Source organism: Carassius carassius, chromosome 4, assembly GCF_963082965.1.
Source record: "Carassius carassius chromosome 4, fCarCar2.1, whole genome shotgun sequence".
In the NCBI taxonomy this organism is placed as follows: domain Eukaryota; kingdom Metazoa; phylum Chordata; class Actinopteri; order Cypriniformes; family Cyprinidae; genus Carassius; species Carassius carassius.
In genome coordinates, this window is record NC_081758.1 from 9312999 (window position 1) to 9335556 (window position 22558).

At 35.7% G+C, this 22558-nt stretch overlaps 1 protein-coding gene across 1 annotated transcript; it reads left to right on the forward strand.

The window, feature by feature from the left end:
- Positions 1-324: 324 nt before the first annotated feature.
- On the forward strand, positions 325-22251 carry traf2b (Tnf receptor-associated factor 2b). Its single transcript, XM_059546134.1, has 11 exons — positions 325-400; positions 4149-4369; positions 7280-7358; positions 7623-7721; positions 13871-14032; positions 15046-15120; positions 15363-15437; positions 18057-18386; positions 19795-19972; positions 20443-20591; positions 22007-22251. The coding sequence occupies exons 2-11, from the start codon at positions 4149-4151 to the stop codon at positions 22223-22225; spliced, it is 1587 nt and encodes a 528-aa protein (XP_059402117.1). The 5' UTR covers positions 325-400; the 3' UTR covers positions 22226-22251.
- The last annotated feature ends 307 nt before the right edge of the window (positions 22252-22558 follow it).

The window sequence follows — 22558 nt, forward strand, 5'->3', positions numbered from 1 at the left end:
GTTGTCTCCGATCGTTGAAAGTTCCAGTGATTGTTCATAACAAAATAAATAATAACATTTTAATTACACACACACACACACACATATATATATATATATATATATATATATATATATATATATATATATATATATATATATATATACACTCATTACTGCGCTAGTATGACACGTTCGATAATTATGAATAATATAGATTTCATGTTGACAGCCAGTTCTCTTATCTCTATAGCCTTTTGTCTCAATGTTATTTACATTTTAAAGTAGTTTATTGTTCGTTTCTGAGAAAGAAAGACAAATAGTCTATTTCTATTTCCGGAAGCGGAAGCGTCAAGTTTTAAGGTGGAACGTCAAAAAGAAGCTGGACTCAGCCTTGTTCTACAGAATTTGAAAGTGTTTGGTGAGTAACGTTTGTATTCTGTTTGGTTGATTCTTTGAGATTTACGTTGACCGTAGTGTGCCAAATTTAAATCACGCTGCTTGTAGTTAAGCAGTGTGTGCGGGTGCTGGACTGAGTTGCCACTTCTCGCTGGGAGAGTCAGGAAACTGACGTTACCTAACATTAGATACATTGCTTTCAGCTGCTAAGTTAGTTGATTTTTTGGAATCGATTTAAGATTGCTGTTTTGGTAGCTATATAAACACTTGATGAATATCTGTTGGTTTTGATAATTAATAACGTAACTCGGCAACATATTTCAAGATCAAAGTGTAACCGCAGCCTTCAAGGCCAACACTAGATATGACTTTGGACAAACACGAAATTTTTGTGACTTAAATTGAATCATGTTGTTGGTAAGTTTTTTGAAAACGTTGGAAAAAGTCTGTCTATTGACTAAAAGCAAATTGTAATAGGTAGAAATGTACTATCTAGTGTAACGTTAAAGCTTCGGATATGTAGGCAACATTTTCTATATATGTACTTTCTTTATATAATTCTGTGATTTAGAATAGGTCTATATGGAAACCATTATTAAATTGCCTCATCAAATAGACTTAAATTAAAAAGGGTTTGTGTTTGGCATTGAAAGGGATAGTTTATTTATTTATATTTAATATTTACAGATGCTTGTTTTGCTCAAAACATCTCGGACTTTTGTGAAGCACACAGTGTGATTATTTTACAGAATGTTCAAACTACTGTTTTACACAGTTGATTATTTTGATAATTGGTCTTTACGATTATTACAATCATTAATAGACTAATTTTTGATTCTTTCACCAATTAATCATTAGGCTTTGTTCTATTATTCAGCTTTTATAATTTGTTAAATTGAGTTACACATTCTAACTAATAAATACAACAAAGTAATCATGTCAGTTTTTAAAAATTGAAATTGTTACTATTGTATAATTATAGGTCTATTTATTTTTTACATTACAAATAATGATACTACAGAGAGACGTTCTCATTCACTATTTAATTAACTGTATGAAAAATTGACTGACTGACACATCATTTTACCTTATATAACCTTTTGTAAATTTTATGGATATGGAGCAAAGTAAAGGTAAATAAGACATTTTATTTTTTGATAAATTATTCACAACACTAGCTTAAAACACATTATAGTGTGTTTTGAAATCACCAATGAAGTATGACAACAACTTCCCAAATGTTTTTTTCTTTTGCTCCAGAGTGCATGTCTCAGACTTAGTGACATGACATTAAGCCAAGTATGGTGACCCATACTCAGAATTCGTGCTCTGCATTTAACCAATCCAAAGTGCAAAGTGAAGTGCAAAGCTCATCAAAGTGAACACACACACACACACACACACCCAGAGCAGTGGGCAGCCATTTCTAGTTGGGGGTATTGCAAGCCCGAGACTCGAACCCACAAGCCTAGGGTTAGGAGTCAAACTCTCTAACCACTAGGCCACGACTTCCCTCAGCATATATATAGCAACCGGGACTTCTAATGGCAGCTTTTGGTTATTCTATTGTATTTATTGTAACTGAAAGAGACACTGGCTACGTTTACATGCACCCAAATAATCCATTTGTAATTGGATTGACGGCTCAATCGGATTGAAAAACATTCATATAAACACTTAAATCGATCTGATTGAGCTCGATCTGAATGAAATTTCGATCTGATTAAATGGGGTGGTTTATTCCTCTTCTTATACGATTGAGCGTGCATGTAAACACTCCATCGGATTGAACCATGAAACTGAAAAGACTGCCCATGTGCAATGACGCAGAAATAACGTAATGACGTATGACGCAGAAATAACGTAATGATGCATGGAACGAGCAGCTCTTCCTTTTGAATAAAGTGTTGTATAAATGCGTGTCCTGTCATTTATAAAACGCTCATTTCACTCGGCAACTGTGAAGTGGAGCAGGACAGCCTTGTTTTGGATACTCATCCACAGGCAACCCGTTTTGGGCATGGGGAGGGGCCTTTTTTTCGTGATAAATATGAGCAGCACAGCACAGCGGTTTGTTTATTTATCCATTAAGCTGTATTCTGCTGTTAAAAACAAATAAAGAAACCATGTAGGAGAGTGGTTATTCTGTGCAAACAGTGAGAAACTCAATATTATCTATATGTCACTTTAACTCTTCACTTTCATTATTTGAGCAGTGTGCTCATGTCTAAAAAAAGTATATAATTATAGTGTTTGTACTTTCAGTTATTATTATTTAAAATCTTGTCTGTAAATGGTTAATAATCGGTTAAGGAGCATCGGTTAGGAAAAATAACCGAAATTAACATCCCTAGTCAGTAATGTCACAGTGAAAAAGAATATAGAATAATAGTTACTGTATAATAAGTAACGCTGTATATGTTTCTGAAAGTCGGACTCCAAATTTCCTTCTAAGAATTATTTTGAGGTTAATATAGCAAATGAAAACTGTTCAGCTTCCGGGAAATTTGAGAAGCTCTGCTAGGCTATTTTAGTTCCCCTCATTCCACAACAAATCCTTTCAATTAACAGTATTTAGAAAAAAAACAAGAATTACAAATATAAGAAGCTAAAGCATATATACACATGTAGCATATTTTAACCATGCAGCAAACCTTTTTAAATATTTTAATAATTTAAAGAAAATAAATAAATTTTTAAACTTTTTAAACTGTTTAACTGATTATTAATCGGTCAAAATTAGCTGATAGAGTTTGCTGCATTCATGCGCACTCGGAAACCGGTGACTGTGAACGAATCGGCAGAGCTTGGACAAGCTTTTGTAATCGTTGCATCTTTCTCAGACGTTTCCAAATGTCGAAATTGGATTCTGCATCTATCTGTGCATGATGGTGTCCAATGGTCGTTGTAGCAGTATGGAGGCTTAACTGATCATCGATCACAACTCCTAGGTTTCTGGCTGTCCTATGAACCTAGCTGTATAGAGCAGTTGTGATCTCTGCAATACTTAAAAATATTCAGTTTTTTGTTATGACAACCCTGACCTGAGGTTGTTTTGGCACAGTTCCACCTAGTGGTCTGGAGATATAAAAAATGTTTGACTTCACATTCCAACCCTCTACGCACACCTTGGCAATATAATCACCATTGGCTAGTAAAATTTTTAGTTTACTCGCCAGACAAACATTTTTGTATAATGGCACAGCTTCTTAAATCTTAGCTTCTTAATCAGTCAGTCAAGCATTATATTATTGTATTAAGCACTATTTATTGATAGAACTTTAGTGATTAGAACTGAAACTTGATAACCATGTATGAATGCATATTTGTCATTTTAACTGAACTTAAAGGGTTAGTTCATTGAAAGAGCATAAATATGTTATTAATAACTCACCCTCATGTCGTTCCAAACCCGTGAGACCTCCGTTTATCTTTGGAACACTGTTTAAGATATTTTAGATTTTGTCCGAATAAAATCTAAGAATTTATTAGCCAATGGCTAACAATAGACATGATTTAGTCGCCCAGAGTAAAATTTAGTCGCATATGCGAGTGATTTACTCGCAATGTAGAGGGTTGCATTCTGGTCCGACTCCATTTCCAAGTCCAAACCTACATTTTTATGTTATTGAATATCATCTTTAACTCAAAAATATTTCATAAAATGGAAGTTAAAGTATTTGTAAATGCTGTTTTTTTATGTTGATTTTAAACAAAGGTGTTAAAAACATGTCTGTCGTTATTCTGCTAAATTGTGCTCATTTTTACAGATGATCAGCACAGCGGGCCCTGTGGGTAAATGGAAGGCAATGGCACGTCCATCTTTACCATCCTCTTTGGACTCCACATTACCTGGAATATCTCGAGAAGTGCTGTCTGTGTCCATGGAACCAAAATATCAATGTCAGCAGTGCAAAGATATTCTTAGAAAACCTTTCCAAGCACAGTGTGGACATCGCTTCTGTGTGTTCTGTTTCAAACAACTCACCAGGTACCCAGGAAAATCCTCTGCCTCTTACTCTGCATTAATTGCCACCTCTCCATGGACATTTCCAGTCCCTTTAATCCACACCTGCACTGTAGCTAGATGGAAAAATATCTTCCTTCTGCTTGATGTTGATCCACTCTTTCGCCTCTTAATCCGAAGGGTTGTCCTTCAATTTGGATATACTTCACTTACCTCTGTGGATATATTCTAGGATATTTTCAGTCTTCGGTGAGCTTTACCTTGGTGCCAGTCATTTGGTTATATTTTTGTCAACTTTAGTGATTTTATACTATACAACAATGAATCATAATGAATATGAAGTTAATCCATAGAAAGAAATAGTTTGTCGTGGTAATCTTTAATCAAAATCTGAAAAATTTCTTCCAATGTGGAAAGGCATTCATTCTATGAGATCAATGTGACTGCTTGGGCAGAGTATCCTTAACCTCTCCCCTTCAACCATTAGTTTGCTGCGAGTGAGAGAAGGAGAGATTGAGCACTAAAATAAATCCTAGCCCTCTATTCAATATTCTGTTTCAGTTAGAAAAATGCCTCCCTTTTGTGGAATCATTGTTGGTCTTCTTTGATGAATAGCATTTCTAATTTTAGTTTTTTTTTAAAAATTCATTGTTCAGGTCCACCACACTTGCCAGTTAATTCAGACTCAGGCGTGTTTGTTCAAAAGCCTCATCCTGTGATAATTTGCTCAATCGCCTATATGTCTATAATCTGCTATAGTCAGAATTTGAAGGCAGAAAAAAGCCATGAACGCACAAACTTCACAGAAGTGGGATTCGTTCATGACTGAAATGCCAAGAAAAATGAGGCGCTCTGTGAATGGCCCATAAAGTGTCCATGTGGTTGAGACTAGCTATTTTTTTTTATATAATAATCTCCCCCTTATGGTGAGCAAGATTGCTATGAAAATTGTTAGCACAGACTTGTCTGTATATTGATATGACAAATATCAGTGATTTAAAATGTTAAAATCTGTATTATAACAAAATATCTATGATTGTTCATTGTCCGCCAAAAATATTTAAGTATTTAAAATATGACAGTTGCGTCCGACTATATATGAACTAGCTGTTTTAAACAATATTTTTATATTTAACTTCAGTTTATCAGTATGTTTGAAAGTGTTTTTTTTATTATTATTGGTGATTCCATAGTCTCTCTCTCGTGCACCTGTGTGGTTTAAAACACTAAATAGTTATGCTATGACAAGAACAAAGAGTCTCTCTTTTGCTCCACCTATGCACGATAATATCATGTATCTCGATTTGATCTGATTTGAAAAGTGCAGAGTCGGCTACATAAAGAGTTTAAAATGTCATCTTTGAGTGTCAGAACTGATGGAGTACAGGCTCCAATTTTACATTTTATCGCATACCCACTGCCAGTGCCAGACAAAAAACTGACAACACCTGTGGTTAAATGCAATAAAACTACCAGATTGGACCGAAAAGATCATCACAAATTCTTGAAGTTGGAACGCACACTTTATATCAGTTAAGGTTAAATAAACTATTGCCATTTATTGGTACGGATTATGGTTTGGTTCCAAGTTTAAAGATAACACAGTTATAGGCGTCTATAGATTTATATGTTCTCAGTTTCTATTTACTATACACACTCCGATCTGATGGGTGTGTTGGGCCACTCCTGTTAGATCATTCATCCATTGAGTTGAGTGTGTATGAATCAGCTTATCTGGTTCCTTCCGTTTAAGTTAAATAGCAAATAGCAATCAAGAAAATTCTCAAATGGCAATCGGGGTCCCGGACAATGAGTGAAATTATTCAGATAAAATTGTATTTTCTCCAGTCATTGTTAAAAAAAAAAAAAAGGAAACCACTGAAAAAGGGTCTATAGCAGGGATGGAAATTACCTTTTTTGTCCACCGGCCACTGTGGCTGGTGGATTTCAAAATCTACCAGCCACTCAATGTTTTTACCAGCCGCTTTCTTGTTTTTAACCGACATTGTGTAACTGCATGTGAAAATTAATACTACAAGATCTACAATATTTAAGCAGTTTATTTAATCTCAAGTCTCAATGAAATATTAACATTTTCTATTTCAGTGATACTGTTTGTTAGTTTGCTTATTATGCCAGAAATTTGTATGCAGAAATTTGTGCGCGATAACAAATTCAACTCTTCCCGTGATCTTGTTATCATGAGCACGTGCTATAAAACGGACTGTAAATAACCAACAAATATATCACTGCCAGCGGCACTAACTTCAGCTGCAAACACTGTACTGGGCACAACGCCGCCATTTCGAGCCCAGTTTACACCGCCTTTCTCCACGGAACTGCTTCGGATGATATTACACTTTATTGTGAGTTGTACACACACCAGGGATGGAAATTAACTTTTTGTCCACCAGCCGGGTGAAACAGTATGCTATTTTTATTTACCCGCCACGGTGGCCGGTAGGTGAAGCAAGTTTACCTGCCACAACACAAAATCACCTGCATTTGGCTGGTGGCGGGTGCTAATTTCCATCCCTGGTCTATAGGATGTAGTCTAAAATGAGAAGATAAAATTTAGTGTAATGTAGATTAGTAATGCGAGTAAATCCTTCTCAAAATCTTGCCAACATTTCTTGCAATAACTTTATCCTTTTTCATTTTATGTATTATTGCACACATGCTACTTTTACATCAATCTTTCCATTATCAAAGCACTACTTTCTTGTTGCAAATTAACCTTGAAAGCAGCTTTCTTTGAGAAGACTTAATAAATAGCCCTCAGGTAAGAGAAGGCTGTATGTTAATGCTTTCCCAAAATTGTGGTGTTTATAGTTTGCTTATAGTTTGATCTTGTCTTTTTCACCATACTCCCCTTTGAAGGCTGCACTGTTAAAGTTTTGACTTTAAAAAAAAAAAAAATTTTCTCTTTATTAGCTCAGGGCCCATACCCTGCGAAGCCTGTCGTGCTGAGGGTATATTTGAAGAGACAGTGTCAGTGCTCAATATTGACGTGGTAAGTCAGTGACATAGTTTATTCTGTTCTCTTCTTTTTATTAATGTGAAGCTGGTTCAAAACAATCTATAAGAATTAAAGCCCTATACAAATAAAGGAGACTTGACTATACTTAATCTTGTAATTCTATCATTGTTTTTATTTCCTGGTAACTCATATTAAGTATATACATGTACATGCACTGGTGTAATGTTTAGCAGTAACTGGAATATAAAAGGTACTCATTAATGAAGATAATTCCACGGACTTTGACTTCCCTTATAGGCATTTCCTGATAATGCCGCACGAAGAGAAATTGATAGCTTGCCTGCAAAATGTCCAAATGACGGATGTAGTTGGTCTGGAACACTGAAAGAGTATGAGGTAAGAACATTAGTCACCTGGCTTGTCATATCCTTCTTAAGATGTTTTAAATTTTCAATTATTGTGGTAAATATGTTACGTCCTACTAGTGTCTAGGGTTCTTGTCTGAACGTAACAAAATTTGGATTTTAAAGAGCCTTAGTCAGGGCCCTGCCACAGCACCACAACAGCAAGAATCGTTTTAAGGCTTTTATTTAAAAGCTCTTAACAGAAAGAACGTGTACATCCATGTCAAAACTTTAGGGGAACAAAGACTTCAGAAGGGGGCAATGCCAAAATAACAAACAAAAGTTTAGTCTACCTGGAAATTGAATTCTTAATAAGCTTCACAAACAAATAAAATGACAGAAATGTACACTCACTCCCTACCTAACCACAAACCAGGAGAAAACAGGATTACAAAACAAAATGGCGCCCACCTCCCTACAGTTCCCAAGTAACACAAAAAAAGTAAACAATCAGGAGAATAACAGCTTGAAAAGGGAAAAAAAGGGGTGGCTTTATAACAGTGAAATGTTAGGGGCGTCTCACCAGCAACAGAGCTCTTAGGCATCAGCATTCAACAATGAGCAGACTACAGCATTCAACAATGAGCAGACTACAGCATTCAACATCACAGTTTCAAACAACTGGACCGGGCAGGACACAGACCAAGCTCTGGAGAAATGTTCTCTCCGATTTCAATCAGCAGTAAAGCAGAAAGGCTGATAAAATATATCTTGTCAGTTTAAAAAAAAACATCCGCCCACACCAGTGAGAATGAAAGTCAGAACTAAAGATGGGGGTTGGGTGGAAAGTCCCAAGGCTGACTGGAAAGTACCCAATTGTTACCACATAACTTTTGAAGAGCTTTTTTTTCTTTTGCATTGCAAATTTGGTAAACTGGTTTCAGTATTTAAAAAAAAATATTTTTTTATTGATTAGTGTAAGGCATTCAGACAGCTGGTGGTTATAGTGTTATAATTGTTTGTGATTGTGTAGATTAGAGTAATGCTTAAAAGTTAGTTATTTATAAACTGTGAACCAAGATATTTTGATAGCTGACAAAAACTCCTGTAAAGTTTCTATTCTGACTTTCAGTCTTGTTTCTGAAAACCTGAAACCCTTTTAAGTTTAACTTTGTCTTGGGTTTCTTTTTTTTCTTCTGTTTAGCTGGTAAAAAGTATCAGCATGACAGAATTCTGAATCATTAACCCTATCTCTGAGTCAGTGTTGATTCATCTGATGTGAAAACATGTTGATTAAAGAAAGGAATCAAGAAATTCCCCTGAAGTCTCACCATGTTCTTAAAATATTTATCTTGGATCAGTTGCTCCACTTGCTTGATGCCGATCTTCTTTTTCTGAGTAACAGATATATCTGCCATGACATTTCCCATACCCTCCCTGTTTTAGGGACAAGTTCACACTGCATTGACAGATGCAGACAAACGGTAACAGACACGTTTGTCAGGTTTTGCCTGATCAGAGTGTTACCCTTGTCCAGGTCCGGATGAAGAATTCAGAGGCCTCTGGGCACAATGTCTTGTCGGGCCTCCCACACCCATACGCGCACAATCAAGGTTTTGAATTATAGGGTACTATTTGTTGGAAACTGGAATACAGAATTTACACTGACAGGTTAACAGCCTATGATCAGCCTATAATTGGCAGATACTATTTGATCCTCAGTATTTTTGTACATTAACAGGATGCAGTTATAACATAGGGCCTCATTCATGAAATGAATAAATTCAGAGTAATTTGCTCGTAAAACAGATCTAAAACTTAGTTTCTGTAGTATTCACAAATGCTTCGTAAACATCAGACTTGATGGTTAAATATGTGCATGCCAATAAATTCCAATCATTCGTAAATAGGGCGTGTGTTCATGCTCCTTCACAATTAGCCTAATCCCTGCCTATGAATTACAACTACATAAATTATGTGTCATGGAACTCAGTGGAAACTTCTTTCTCGGGTTTGGCTCCAGTATATTTCATAAATGCAAAAAAGACAAATAGGGCATATGCCTAACAATAAATATAAATTTTAAGGGTTGGTTCACCCAAAAATGAGAAACAAAGGCGTCCTTTACTCCTGTTAATGATTTACTAAAGTAAGTTTCCTTACTTTAGCTAAGGAAAAACCAGTCTCCTCTTGGCTTATATCGAATCCTCCAACATTCATCTTTACAAATCCTTGTTTTGTACTTCTAATTAGTGACCATTGTTTTGTTTTGATCTCTCCCCTGCACTTCCGCGTTCATCACTTCTGGGCAGCACATGTGCAAAGCTGACCTCTATACGTCATCTGCCCGGAACTGCTTCCATGTACAACCGTGAGCGTAAGCTACATTAAAGGGATTACGTTTTGAATATGGATATTTTTCTTACAAAAACACATTGATTCACTACAGGAGGCCATTGTTCAACTCCCAGAGCCGTGTGAGGCACTTTTTATTTAACTTCTTTTGGAATGATGCATGCAACAACCGCTGATGCTGGGTACACACCAAAAGATTTTAGGACGGGACTAGTTTTACAGGGGGTCGTTAGAGAAATGTTTCACAGACGTACTTGGTGATTTTAATCCCGTCTGAATCTGCCACTTCTGTGTTTTTCTCACACAACCTCTGTGATAATTCCAGAGCAAATTACCTGTTTTTCAGCAAACTCAGTGATCCTCTGAGAAAACTAATCCCGTCCGAATGCTAATGTCTGTGATTGCCGGTGATATTTTATTTCACAACGCGTTTCCTTGTGTGTTTTGGCCACCGTGAATTACCGCAGATGCTCTTACCGCGCGCATGTTTGAGATATTTGCTTACCGGCAAAGAAATAATAATAATAAAAATAATAAAATCAAGAGCAAGATCACGTAAACTGTTAATACCGGCTATTGTAATATCAGCATCAGGTAAGATTACTCACGTTCATTTATGCACTCAGTTACATAATGTTTTAATTACATATGTACCTTTATGAAAATTAAACATACAGTAGGTTTAGCCTACTACACAAAAAAAAAGAAACAAAAAGGAAAACAAGTTAAACTAAAGGAACCACACATTAACATGGTTTTGCTATACTAGCCATTTAGTATTTATTGTGTAATAATACTAATGGCAATCATTCTGAATGAATGCAATGCAGCATACAGAGCGCGTGATCTCTAAAACGGCCATATGCACAAATAAGACCCTCCCACTAATAAACACTGAGATGTTAGTCCCGTCCGAATTGGTACATGAAAATCGCAGACGTCAGGTGGTAAGAATCGAAACTGAAATGTAGTTTAGAAAACTAGTCCCGTCTGAATAGGGCTTTATATGACTTATATTATCCTCGGGGTTCCCCCCACACTTTAGTATTTCTGATTGTAAATATTAAACATGTTTAATATTTATGATTCGCGATTGGGGCTGCTCCGACGTTCTTCTGATCAGGTTCGGACAATCTTAATACACCTCACACCAAGGGAAAATCTGATAATCTGTAGAACCTGAGCATGAGTGGCATTAAACAGGTGGAAAGATATGTGAAAATATGTAATATAACTCAGACTGGATTCGTCTGAAAAAAAAAAAAGTCATATACACCTAGGATGACTTGATAGTGATTCATTTATGGGCTAATTTCCATTTTTGGGTGAGCTAACCCTTTAACGTGTGTCCACCAAAGCATTTTTAGCCAGCTGAAAAATGCCAGGTGCTCTACTAAAAATGGCCAATTGGTTGCGCTTTAACACTTTTGGGGCACAGTGTTCTTCCAGCTGAGACGCTTTGGTAGCTATGATTTGGAATATCTACGACAATAACATATTAGTATTATCTCATTTTGAAGAATATGACTAAATATAAAATGATTCTTATTACCGTACTCATCCGTTTATAATGATATTAAGCCTTAAAGTTCTGCTTAATTAAGGGCGTGGCCACTTGAGTGACTGGTGGATTTCACTACCATCGAGCTAAATGGTTGTGGTTTCAGCAACCAGGCACCTCAGGTCCACCGATATCCCAACTGTCCATTTTTGATTATCCGGGAGTGACGTGTGGTGACATGTTGCCAAGATAGTGATGGCCGGCACTGCCCACTTTGAGCGTCAAATATGCTCTTCAGATCCTACGTCCATTTTTTTATATAGTTTGTGTTTTTACCCAAAGTTAAACAGTTATGTACTCTTAGCTACGATACAATATATAAACATTTTCATGAATTCTAAAGTTTGTCATTGCACAGTGTGTTTGATGCAACGACTCGCGTCTACTGACTGGCCAATAAAGATGCGATATGAAATCAACGTGACATGCACTAAAACATAAAACTGCTGTCTTCAAGCTCTTATCCCTTCCTCTTTTGCCACTTCCACATTTTTTTCAGTGCACATACAAACTGTGTGATTCATTATGCTATTTTTGTTCACCACTAGCTCATGCTGATGACATTTTCTTCTATAGCAACGTTCATTGTAGCATACAAGTCATCTCAAAAAAGGGTTATTCCTGAATAATTAGAGATTGAAACACATATGGTCATCCTTAAATGCCTGAGCAAAGTCTGTCGTCAACAATAGCGTGTTTAGGCACCAATCAAATGCAGCAGGCATTTACCTCCAAAAGCAATGGCCGCTTTTATTGTTTCATCTGCTCGCTTTGCATTGCAAATAATTTATTATTTATGAAAATGATTATATTCAGTGGCTTTTCCTTCTTTTCTTAGTGATATTTAGTGTGGGTTTATCAGGAAGTAATGATTTTTGTTCACTTTGACTTGTTGGACGGAAACTGCTTCTTAGCAAATGTTCTATTCGATATTACAATTTTGCGCATAAGTTAAGTTTGTAACTTTGATGGAAAACCAGCTAGTGTTTGATGGGTTATGGAATGTGATGTACTGTACGTCATCTATCAGTGCAGTGTTAATTTGCCTTAACTACACTGTTGTGTATAATGTTTGAATGATTAGACTGAACGTTTGCACAAAGACACACCAGGAGAAGTCGTATAACCTTTGATTTAGACAACTGAGAATGACCACAAAAAATATAGAGGCAGTGAACTTTAAAACTTTATACTGGTTCTCTGTAATATTTGTGGCATTTCTTCTTGTTACTTAAATGTTCATATAAAACAAAATATAAGAGTATGTATATTCAGTATATGTGTATGTGTATGTGTGTGTGTGTATATATATATATATATATATATATATATATATACACACACACACACACACACACACACACACACACACACATATATATAAATACATACATTGACTAGTACATTTAAATTAATCCTAGTAAGTCAGAAAAGCAGGTCTGGAACTGCAGAAATTTGGGTAAACAATTAAATATTTATTTATTTATTTTATGAATTGTCCCTTTAAGTAGTGTTGCAGTTTACCCCAGTTCACCCTACATCTCAGGGATTTCTGAAACCGTGCAAATTATTTTGCAGACACACTTGTTCTGTCTTGTGATGGTCATGTCATGGAAATTTCCAATGCTAATCTGAACGTGACAGTTTGAATAACCTCCACTTATTCATATTATATAATACAATACTGTAGTACTAGTACAGTACTACAGTTTAGTAAAAATCAATATCACTCAAGTATTCTTCACTGTGATTTGTTCTGATGATTGGTTGGTAATGTTCTAAGCTAGTCGTGTGACTAAGCTAGTCGTAAGCACTTTTTTTGGCTAACACAAAGTTCTTGAATCACATGGCGCATTCAAAGGGATCTTTAGTCTGCACATTCTGCTTTTTTATTTTTTGTTATTATGGTGCATTATAAATACTTTTGACTCCTCCTGAGTGCCATTATACAAAACTTTTCCATTAGTCATTATGTACTTTCTAATGATGTACTTTTTAATTCCAGGACGACGTGTTTTAGTTCCAGTGGTTTAATTTGTTTCACCCAGTGATGTCTTGTGACCATTTTAGTTATTTAAAAAAGGGAAGCAATACATATACATCTAATGGAAATAAAGGACATGAACTACTGCTATAAAAAGCTCTTCACATTCTCAATATATATATTGAGAATGGGGCACAATTTAGGAATCGACTCCTACACAACAGTACACTTAACTGTGGTATTAATCCATTCAACATGGCATTTGAGCTAAACATTTACAGATACTTTTTTTCTTCACTAGGGTCAACATGAAGGTCGTTGTGACTTTGAACGTATAAAATGTGAAGCATGTCAAGCACTCATCTTGTCAAGTGAGAAAGATCGCCACAATGAGCGGGAATGTGAGGCCAGAACCCTGAACTGCAAATACTGCAAGGTCACATTCAACTTTAAAGAAATTAAGGTAATCCACATCCTAGAAGTGGTGTATCTTTAAAAAAATGTTCTGCTGAGTGGTTTATAGTTTGTGTATTTGTTTTTGCTGTGTCAAGTAGAGCTGTGGAATATAACCGTTTTTACAATAAAATAATAGATTTTTTAAAAATGTTATTAAATGGACATCATACATATGTGTTGTTTTATTGTAAATAAATTACTCCTGCTATAGTCTTTAAATAAATAAAAATTGCTTATGTCCTTGGGTCTAAAAAGCACTTGCGCCTAAGGTTTCCATTTCATTTTTCACAAAAAGAAAATGCAAGGATGTAAAACAGTGTGGGAAGAGAGCTATTATGTGCAATGAGCCAATAAGTGTGATATAATCTTACACATGTAATCTGATGTGATAACTTTTTTACATTTACAGGTCCTGTATTATTTCTTACTCTTACAATTAAAAATGTAAATCACTGTTTATTAATTAGGGTTTTTTTTCTTGTATTTGTTCTACTGTTTGTTATTTGCATCTTCATACTTTTTTATTATCAAAAAGATAAAATAAACATAACTATATTATTATTATTATTATTATTATTATTAATAAAATAATTGGAGGAAAAGATGCGCCCTGACGCATCGAAAACTGCTTTATAATAAAATTGTTAGCTTTTGAATAGTCATTGAATCAAATCGTGTTATGAGGCAAGTAAAGATTCCCGCCTCTAGTGTCAACAGACGCAAGCTATGGAAATATTTAATTTCACTAGCTTGCTATTAGGGTGAAAGTTAATTCATTATTATTAAAAAAAAATAATTAACTCCTCCATAAAAGCATTGCATAATAAATAATATAATGTGGCTGGATTCATGATGGATTTTTCTTATACAGGATAGTTCAACTGAAATTAATAATTCTCATAATTTACGTTAAACAATAAAATTATGAATGATGAATTGAATGAAATGGGTGAGCAAAGTAGTTGTTGATATCATATAATCTTTGCTGATTCTTCTCACTACATTATTCTTTTGTCACAGGCTCATGATGAAATATGTCAGAAATTTCCCATGCAATGCAAAGACTGTGGTAAAAAGAAAATCCCCAGAGAAAAGGTTGGTCTGCATTCTCAGCCATATATTGTTTCTGTTTGAATTACAGTATTTCTCAGTATGAATGTAAACACTCTGTTAAAAAAAAATATATATATATATATATATATATATATATATACTCTTGAAAAGTTTTTTTTTTTTTTTATTCACACAATGCTTCATTCACACAATTCTTCTAATCGTGTTGTCATAATCCTGTGTTGACTTTTTTTCTCTGACTTTCTCCTGTGTTTTTTTTTCAGTTTCAAGAGCACATCAAGTCTTGTGCAAAGTCTAAATCGGCATGCCAGTTCAGAGAAATTGGCTGCAGGGCAGTGGTGTGTATTTGTTGCTCATGAATGTAGTTCTATTCAGAATAGCTGTTAAATTCTGTTAGCCGTTCTGAAATTCTTCATAACTTTAAAAAGCCTTGAAATAATTTTGTCACGACTACCGGTAGTAATTTTTGTTAGAACTACTGCATCTATTTGAGTCTTGAAGTTTGCACTTTGTTTTCCATGTGGCTTTAAAATAGAACCAAATTATATAAAGTTTGGAGTGTGGGTTAGAAAAGTCCCAAACTCAATGACATTGGTAGGCTTTAAATGTGTACAGTACTGTCATTTGTGTACTTGCAAAGGCTGGTTACTCATTTGGGGAAAATGTGTTGCAGACAAAAGTAAAAAAAAAACCTTAATTTCATGCTGTTTCTGAGATCACAGCTGGTAAGTTAAAATGAGTCATCTACCCTTGAAGTCTTTAAGGGAAGTTAAATATTTTCCCCATTGCATGTTTAGTTTGTTTTTTTCTTTTAAAGAGCGTGCCCTCTACTGGTCAGAGAATAAACTGGCACAAATAAAGAGTAGCAGTAACAAACCCCTCTGAAATAAAACTCACAACTTAGCTTAAATCAAAATCAGTTAGATCATAGAAGAGGAGGTGGTCACATCCATGGTACCTGTACCTGTAACAATAAAATATTTGTATATGTACAGTTACTTGAGAAGTCCTATGGTTTATGGTCTATGGTTTTAGAGCCTATCCTTCTTTCATAGTTATCACTGGACAATAGTGCCTTGTTCAACTGAAATATTCATTTATTTTATAATTAAAACATTAATTTAAAGATCTTTTAACAGTAGTTCGAGATGTCCAGTTGTGCTTCATGCGACGCAAGTTCGACTCCCAGCTTGGGGACCTTTCGTGATGCAATGAATATTTAAATATATTCTAATTAAAAGAGTAAAGGTTCCTACGCAGTTTGGAAATATGGAAATCGATTTAAGTAATTTCAAGGAAATGCATGGAAAACAGCAACTGCAACACTGCTATTTTATAACACTGCTATGGAGTTTACACTCATTTACTTCACAGTATGTTCTAAATCAGGGGTGGGGAACGTTGATCCTGGAGGGCCTGTGTCCCTGCAGAGTTTAGCTCCAACCCTGAAAAAAAAAAACCTACCTGTGTCCTGAAGACCTTGATTAGCTTGTTCAGGTGTGTTTGATTAGGGTTGGAGCTAAACTCTGCAGGGACACAGTTCCTACAGGACCAACGTTCCCCATTCCTGTTCTAAATGTTAAATGAATGACTTCTAAAAATAAATGTATCATACAAGCAGAGAGATTTCACGACAACATTTAGTAATCCTTTGAACATGACTGAATTCAAGGCACACATTTTCATTATGCAGAACTCTTTAAGTGAGTCTTTTTTGGAAATTCACTGAACAAATGTGTGTGTGTGTGTGTGTGTGTGTGCCACATAAACCAGCAAAAAAAGAAGCTAATGTACAGGCCTAGTAGAAAATACATATGTTAATAAGTTGATTATTAGCCAACACTTGACAGAGAGCTGGTTCTGTTTTTTGAGAAACTGTTATCTGTTTTACATTTCGAAGCATATCTGTAGCTTTCTGAATAAGGTACAACATTTATCAGTAGGACAGTTTTATACACTGTTCAAACAATGATTTAGTGACAACTGCAAAACAACTTCTACATTAACAGCCTGACAGTGAAGGACTTCTACTACCTGCATCATTTCAGTCGTTTCGTAGACATTACCAATGGCAGTATTGTAAACTACAGCCTATATGAAGCATATTGCAAATTACACTTCACTGAACACTACCACTATCATTTAGTATTTTATGTAAAAAAAAAAAAAATTAAAAATACAATAAATCATTATCCTTCGGGTTTAAACTTTTCCTTACTAATATATTAGGGGAAAAATATAAATTAATATTACTTATTTAATGAGTACATAACTTGCATTACACATACTATGTAAATCGATAATATTTATGATCATTCACTGTTTCAATCATTTGTTTATTCACTGTTACCTGCTCCTGTGCAGTAAGATGTGGAATAATTTTGACCTTTTTGGTGTGAAGACTAGAAGTGAATATTATTTAGCTTGTGCTGACTTTTTATTGAGATGTCACTTTCATAAAGCAACAACCAATATGCATTTAAATAATTAAAATGTTTAATTTGATTTGGCTATTTAATGGAAATGCAAGTTCTGTCTCCTGAAATCAAAGCAATTGGATAAACAATTTATTCGATAGACCTATCAAAATATACAAATCAAATGAAAAGTTTGCTCAAGTATATTAAATGCTGGCGATTTATAATCTCACCTACTCCTCTCTGGATGAGCACATTCTTCTTCATTTATAATACCAACCTGTGGATACATGCTTTCATCAGTCAGTCTGCCTTTTACACTGAATGCAGGAGCAGCTATGCACCTTTTCTGACTACAACGATATCAGACATTGTTGCTAAAACTATCGCAAATTATAGCCCCAATCATAAATTTTATCCAGTGGTAACCAGACATATATCAACATAAAGTATTTTTAACATCAAAGAAATGCTTTTACATAATTTTATGTAACCCTTCTCAATATTAAAATATATGTATTTTTTTTTTTTTGTGCATAGGTTGACAATAGTAAGCAGCAGGATCATGAGCAGACCAGCGTGTTAGAACACATGCGTCTCTTGCTGGCTGTGCTGTCCTCGGGAGATTGGCAGGACGATTCTGGACTAGGATTGTATCGGGGACCTGAAGACGCACCTCCAGTGGGGGCTCATGCTGTTAACCATAATGCAGGAAGAGGAGGCAGTCCGGGTGTACAGCAGAAAGCCTCAGCATTGGAGAACATAGTGTGTGTGTTGAACAGGGAGGTGGAGCGATCGGCCCTCACCCTGGAGGCACTGTCCCGTCAACATCGGCTAGACCAGGAAAAGATAGAGAACTTGGCAAACAAGGTACTACGCACACTTTGCAGGAAATTATACACCTAAATAGCTCAGATTATACACTCGTTAAATTGGATTTATAGGATTTTTTTTTCTTTTGGACAGCAGAGATGGTTATGATGCTCTGCTGTGTGTCAGAGCATGATGCAAGGCTCTTACCTGGCAGGTAACGCATTATGACGTATTGACCGATCTTGTTTTATGATACTGTATGCTGGTGGAACATTTTACTTCAGGGGATAGTTTACACAAAGTTGTCTCATCTTTTACTCTCCCCCCTTGTAGTTCACCCTCTATGCTTTTTTTCTTACATGGAACACAAAGAAATTCTGAAGAACTTCTCAATAAAACAAAAGTAAAGGGGGGCAGATCTACAAAAATGACTAGAAGTAATATACAGTGATAAGTGGTCTATTCGACTTCTGGACCTATTTGATATGTGTGACTAATGACTGAAATTTAAATCACTGAAAAATTTGTAATATTCAAACTTCCCTTTCAGATAAATGTGCAACAAAGGTACCCAAATAGTGCATATTAGTACATTAGATTAGTAACTACTATGAACACTTTATATGTGTAAAAAAAAAAGTTTTTAGCGTACTCCCCCAGTAACAAGGTATACCCCTAAAGGTGTAATTTTTTTCTCACTTTTACCGTAAGCATTGATGTGTCACGTTCGGGCAGGACACAGTTCTGGGTTTTCCACAGAGGGAGAGTTGGGGTGAGGGTTAAATGACGACAGTGACTAAATCAGAAGGATGGTTTACCCAAAGATAAAAACAGAGTTTGAATTAAAAAAGCTTTACTACAAAATCGCTATTAGCAAGATTTGCTTTTGTTCGCTGTTACTTGTGAAACACAAACGTGAGTTTTTCCTCCTCCAGCAGAAGAGCCTCTGCTGTCTCTGCCATCAGCCTTTATTCACATGGGATATAAAGTGAAGACCATCCAAGACTTTCTGATAATTGATCAGTTGATCGAGTTAGAGTACTTTAAACAAAAAATATGAGAGAAATTGTCATTAAAATAAATAATTCAGCCAACATATTAAAATTTGCTGGGAATTTGCTCACACTTAGGTCATCCAAGTTGTAAATGAATTAGGTTCTTCATCCGAACAAATTTTGAGAAATTTTGATTTGTCACTTGCTCACCAGTGAATCCTTTGCAGTAAATGACACTTTTTCCTTTAATGACAAAACTTAAATGTATAATTATCATCGAACCATAGACACCACTGGACCGAAGATAATTTGTCGATACCAGTGTCACAAACTTTCTTAAGTCTCAGACAGAAATAATAAAGTATTGTGTAGATGTATCATTTAAATGTTAGTGTATGATGATTACAACAACGTTGCATTTTGGCAGTTTTATAACCCTGTTTTTCATCTGTGTTTGGTGACTCTTGAAGGTGCGACAGCTGGAACGGATTTTAACCACGCGAGATCTACAGTTAGCAGAATCAGAGCAGTCCTTGCGGGAGCTGCAGTTTTGTACATATGATGGAGTTTTCATTTGGAAAATAGCAGACTTCTCTCGTCGCAGACAAGATGCAGTCGGGGGCCGTGCACCTGCCATGTTCTCACCTGGTAAGGTTAAGATCAGAATAAAGGACTGTTGCAGGTTTGGTTGGGTTGAATTGATACTTAAGCCTCTATTCAGCATATAAGAAATATTTGTAAAGGGTCTTGTAACACTGAAGACTGGAGTAATGGCTGATGAAAATTCAACTTTGCCATCAAGAATAAATGACATTTATATATATCAAAATGGAAAACATTTTAAATTGTAGTAATATTTAACAATTTATTATTTTAATGAGAGATTTTTGAGCATATTACACACTCCAACTTTTCAACGTGTTAATTAAAACTGTTGATTAAAACTAATTCTCAATCGGAGAAGCAGTTTTACGTTTTTGGGAGTCTTGGGAATGATTTCTTCACATTCAGTGTTTGAAGCAGATTTTGGTAGCATATTAGCATTTTTGTCACCTTTCATAACATTTTTTTCCCTGAGCCCTGGTTACATTTTGATCCATTTTTCTTCTTCTCTCTAGCGTTCTACTCCAGTAAATATGGGTATAAGATGTGTCTGAGACTATACCTGAATGGTGATGGCACAGGTCGGGGCACTCATCTTTCTCTATTCTTTGTGGTCATGAGGGGCAAATATGATGCACTGCTGAAGTGGCCCTTTAGCCAGAAGGTAAATAACCTTGATGCCATTTTCCTTTTTTATTTTTTGCTTTTATTTGTTCTCTCCTTTTGATCTTTAATTTAGGGATGTTATATCAGCTAAAGCATCACAATACCATTTGAGTTGTTTGGTTGCATTTGGTTAGATTATAAGATTTGACTTCATAATTGTACACTACAAGATCTCTCTGATTTGCTTCATATTTGCATCTCGAAGCGTCCTCTCAGATCTTCTTCATCTGTTTCACTTGTTGTACCTTCTGCTCGTTTAGCCACTGTGGGTCTAGGGCATTTAGTTGTCCTGCTTCTAAACTCTGGAATTCTCTTCCACAATCTATATGAGAAAGTGACTGACTACTTTAAAATCTAGTCTTAAAACTCATTTATTTAAATTAGCTTTTTCTGATCAGTTTTAAACTATTTAATATCAATAATTGTTGTTCGTTTTATTGTTGTCTTGATTTTATCATCACCACTCAACTTTACAGTGTCCTTGAGTGCCCTGAAAGGCGCCTTTAAATAAAATGTATTATTATTATTATTGTTAAAGAAAAGAATTGGCCCCCTTTAAAATAATCACATTCTGTTGCTTTGTAGCCTGAAATGAATGGACACAGTTTTTGTTCTATCCAGCTGTATGTATTCAGTGCAACTTAAAACATCCAAGAATGTGGAGAATTTGTGATATTGTTGTCACATGCTCACAATGCCCGCTATTTGTCATGAATTCCTGCAACTGCTTCAGAGTTGCTGTAGGCCTCTTGGTAGCTTCTCTGACAAAAATGCTCCAGGAAATTCTTTTCATGCAGAGCTAATCAAAATGACCACACAGTTGAATGTCAACTGGCTTTGTGTGCCATTGAGAAGGTGATTAGCTACACCTTATTGAGTTAACCAGTCATTTTTAGAAGGGGGTGATTCTTTTCCAGCTGTTATTCTGTTGTTAAACTGTATGTTGGTGTTATATCTTTAATTTGGATGTTATAAGTTGTACACAGCTGGATAAAACCGTGTCCATCTTTATTTCAGGCTTCATAGCAACAAAATGTCTTTACTGTACCCACTCTACAGCATGTGTAGGGGACAGTAGAAGGGGAACACCCATCGTTGCCCATAAATCAAAGCACATGATAGACAGTGTTTGGAGGAGAACATCTGAAAAACAGAATGGAATTTACTCATGTATTTGCACTACTCTGCAGTTCAGCTGCGCATGACAAACACTGCCAGTGTGAAAACACATTGGGCAGATGCTGGTCCCACTGTGTATACAAACAGCTCCTGTGCTGCCTCTGCTCTGCTTGCGCATCCAGTGTGAAGCGGGCATTACTCTTCTGTCATCTGATGTCCAGTTTAACTTCAGGAACATGAGCTTGGCATTGCATGGATTGTAATTCCTGTCTCTTTCCTGTTCTTTCCTTCTAGGTGACATTGATGTTGTTGGACCAGAACAACAGAGAGCACATCATTGACGCCTTCAGGCCTGACGTGAGCTCCACATCCTTTCAGAGACCCATCAGTGAAATGAACATAGCCAGCGGTTGCCCTCTCTTCTGCCCTCTCTCTAAGCTGGCAGGCAAAAGCTCATATCTTAGAGATGACACCATATTTATTAAAGCCATTGTCGACCTCACCGGCTTATAAAACATTGGAATTATTCATAATAATAATTGATGATATTATTGTTATTATTGTTATGTATTCGCTGCGGAAGCCAATTTAAATATTATACAATATTAATGATAATAACATTATATTTAGATATAAAAATTATATTAATAGTAAAAATATGATGTGCTTGTATGGAGTGGCAGAGCTCAAACTGCTTTCACAACAACAAAAAAGTGACATGGCATGCTGCCAAGTATGGTGACCCATACTCAGAATTTGTGCTCTCCATTTAACCCATCCAAAGTGCACATACACAGCAGTGAACACACACACACATCGTGAACACACACCCAGAGCAGTGGTTGC

Coding starts and splice junctions, on each gene's coding strand:
- traf2b (XM_059546134.1), top strand. CDS start 4,149: ATGATCAGCACAGCGGGCCCTGTGGGTAAATGGAAGGCAATGGCACGT. Junction 15,121..15,362: donor AGAAAATCCCCAGAGAAAAG/GTTGGTCTGCAT, acceptor TTTTTTTTTCAG/TTTCAAGAGCACATCAAGTC. Junction 15,438..18,056: donor AAATTGGCTGCAGGGCAGTG/GTGTGTATTTGT, acceptor TTTTGTGCATAG/GTTGACAATAGTAAGCAGCA.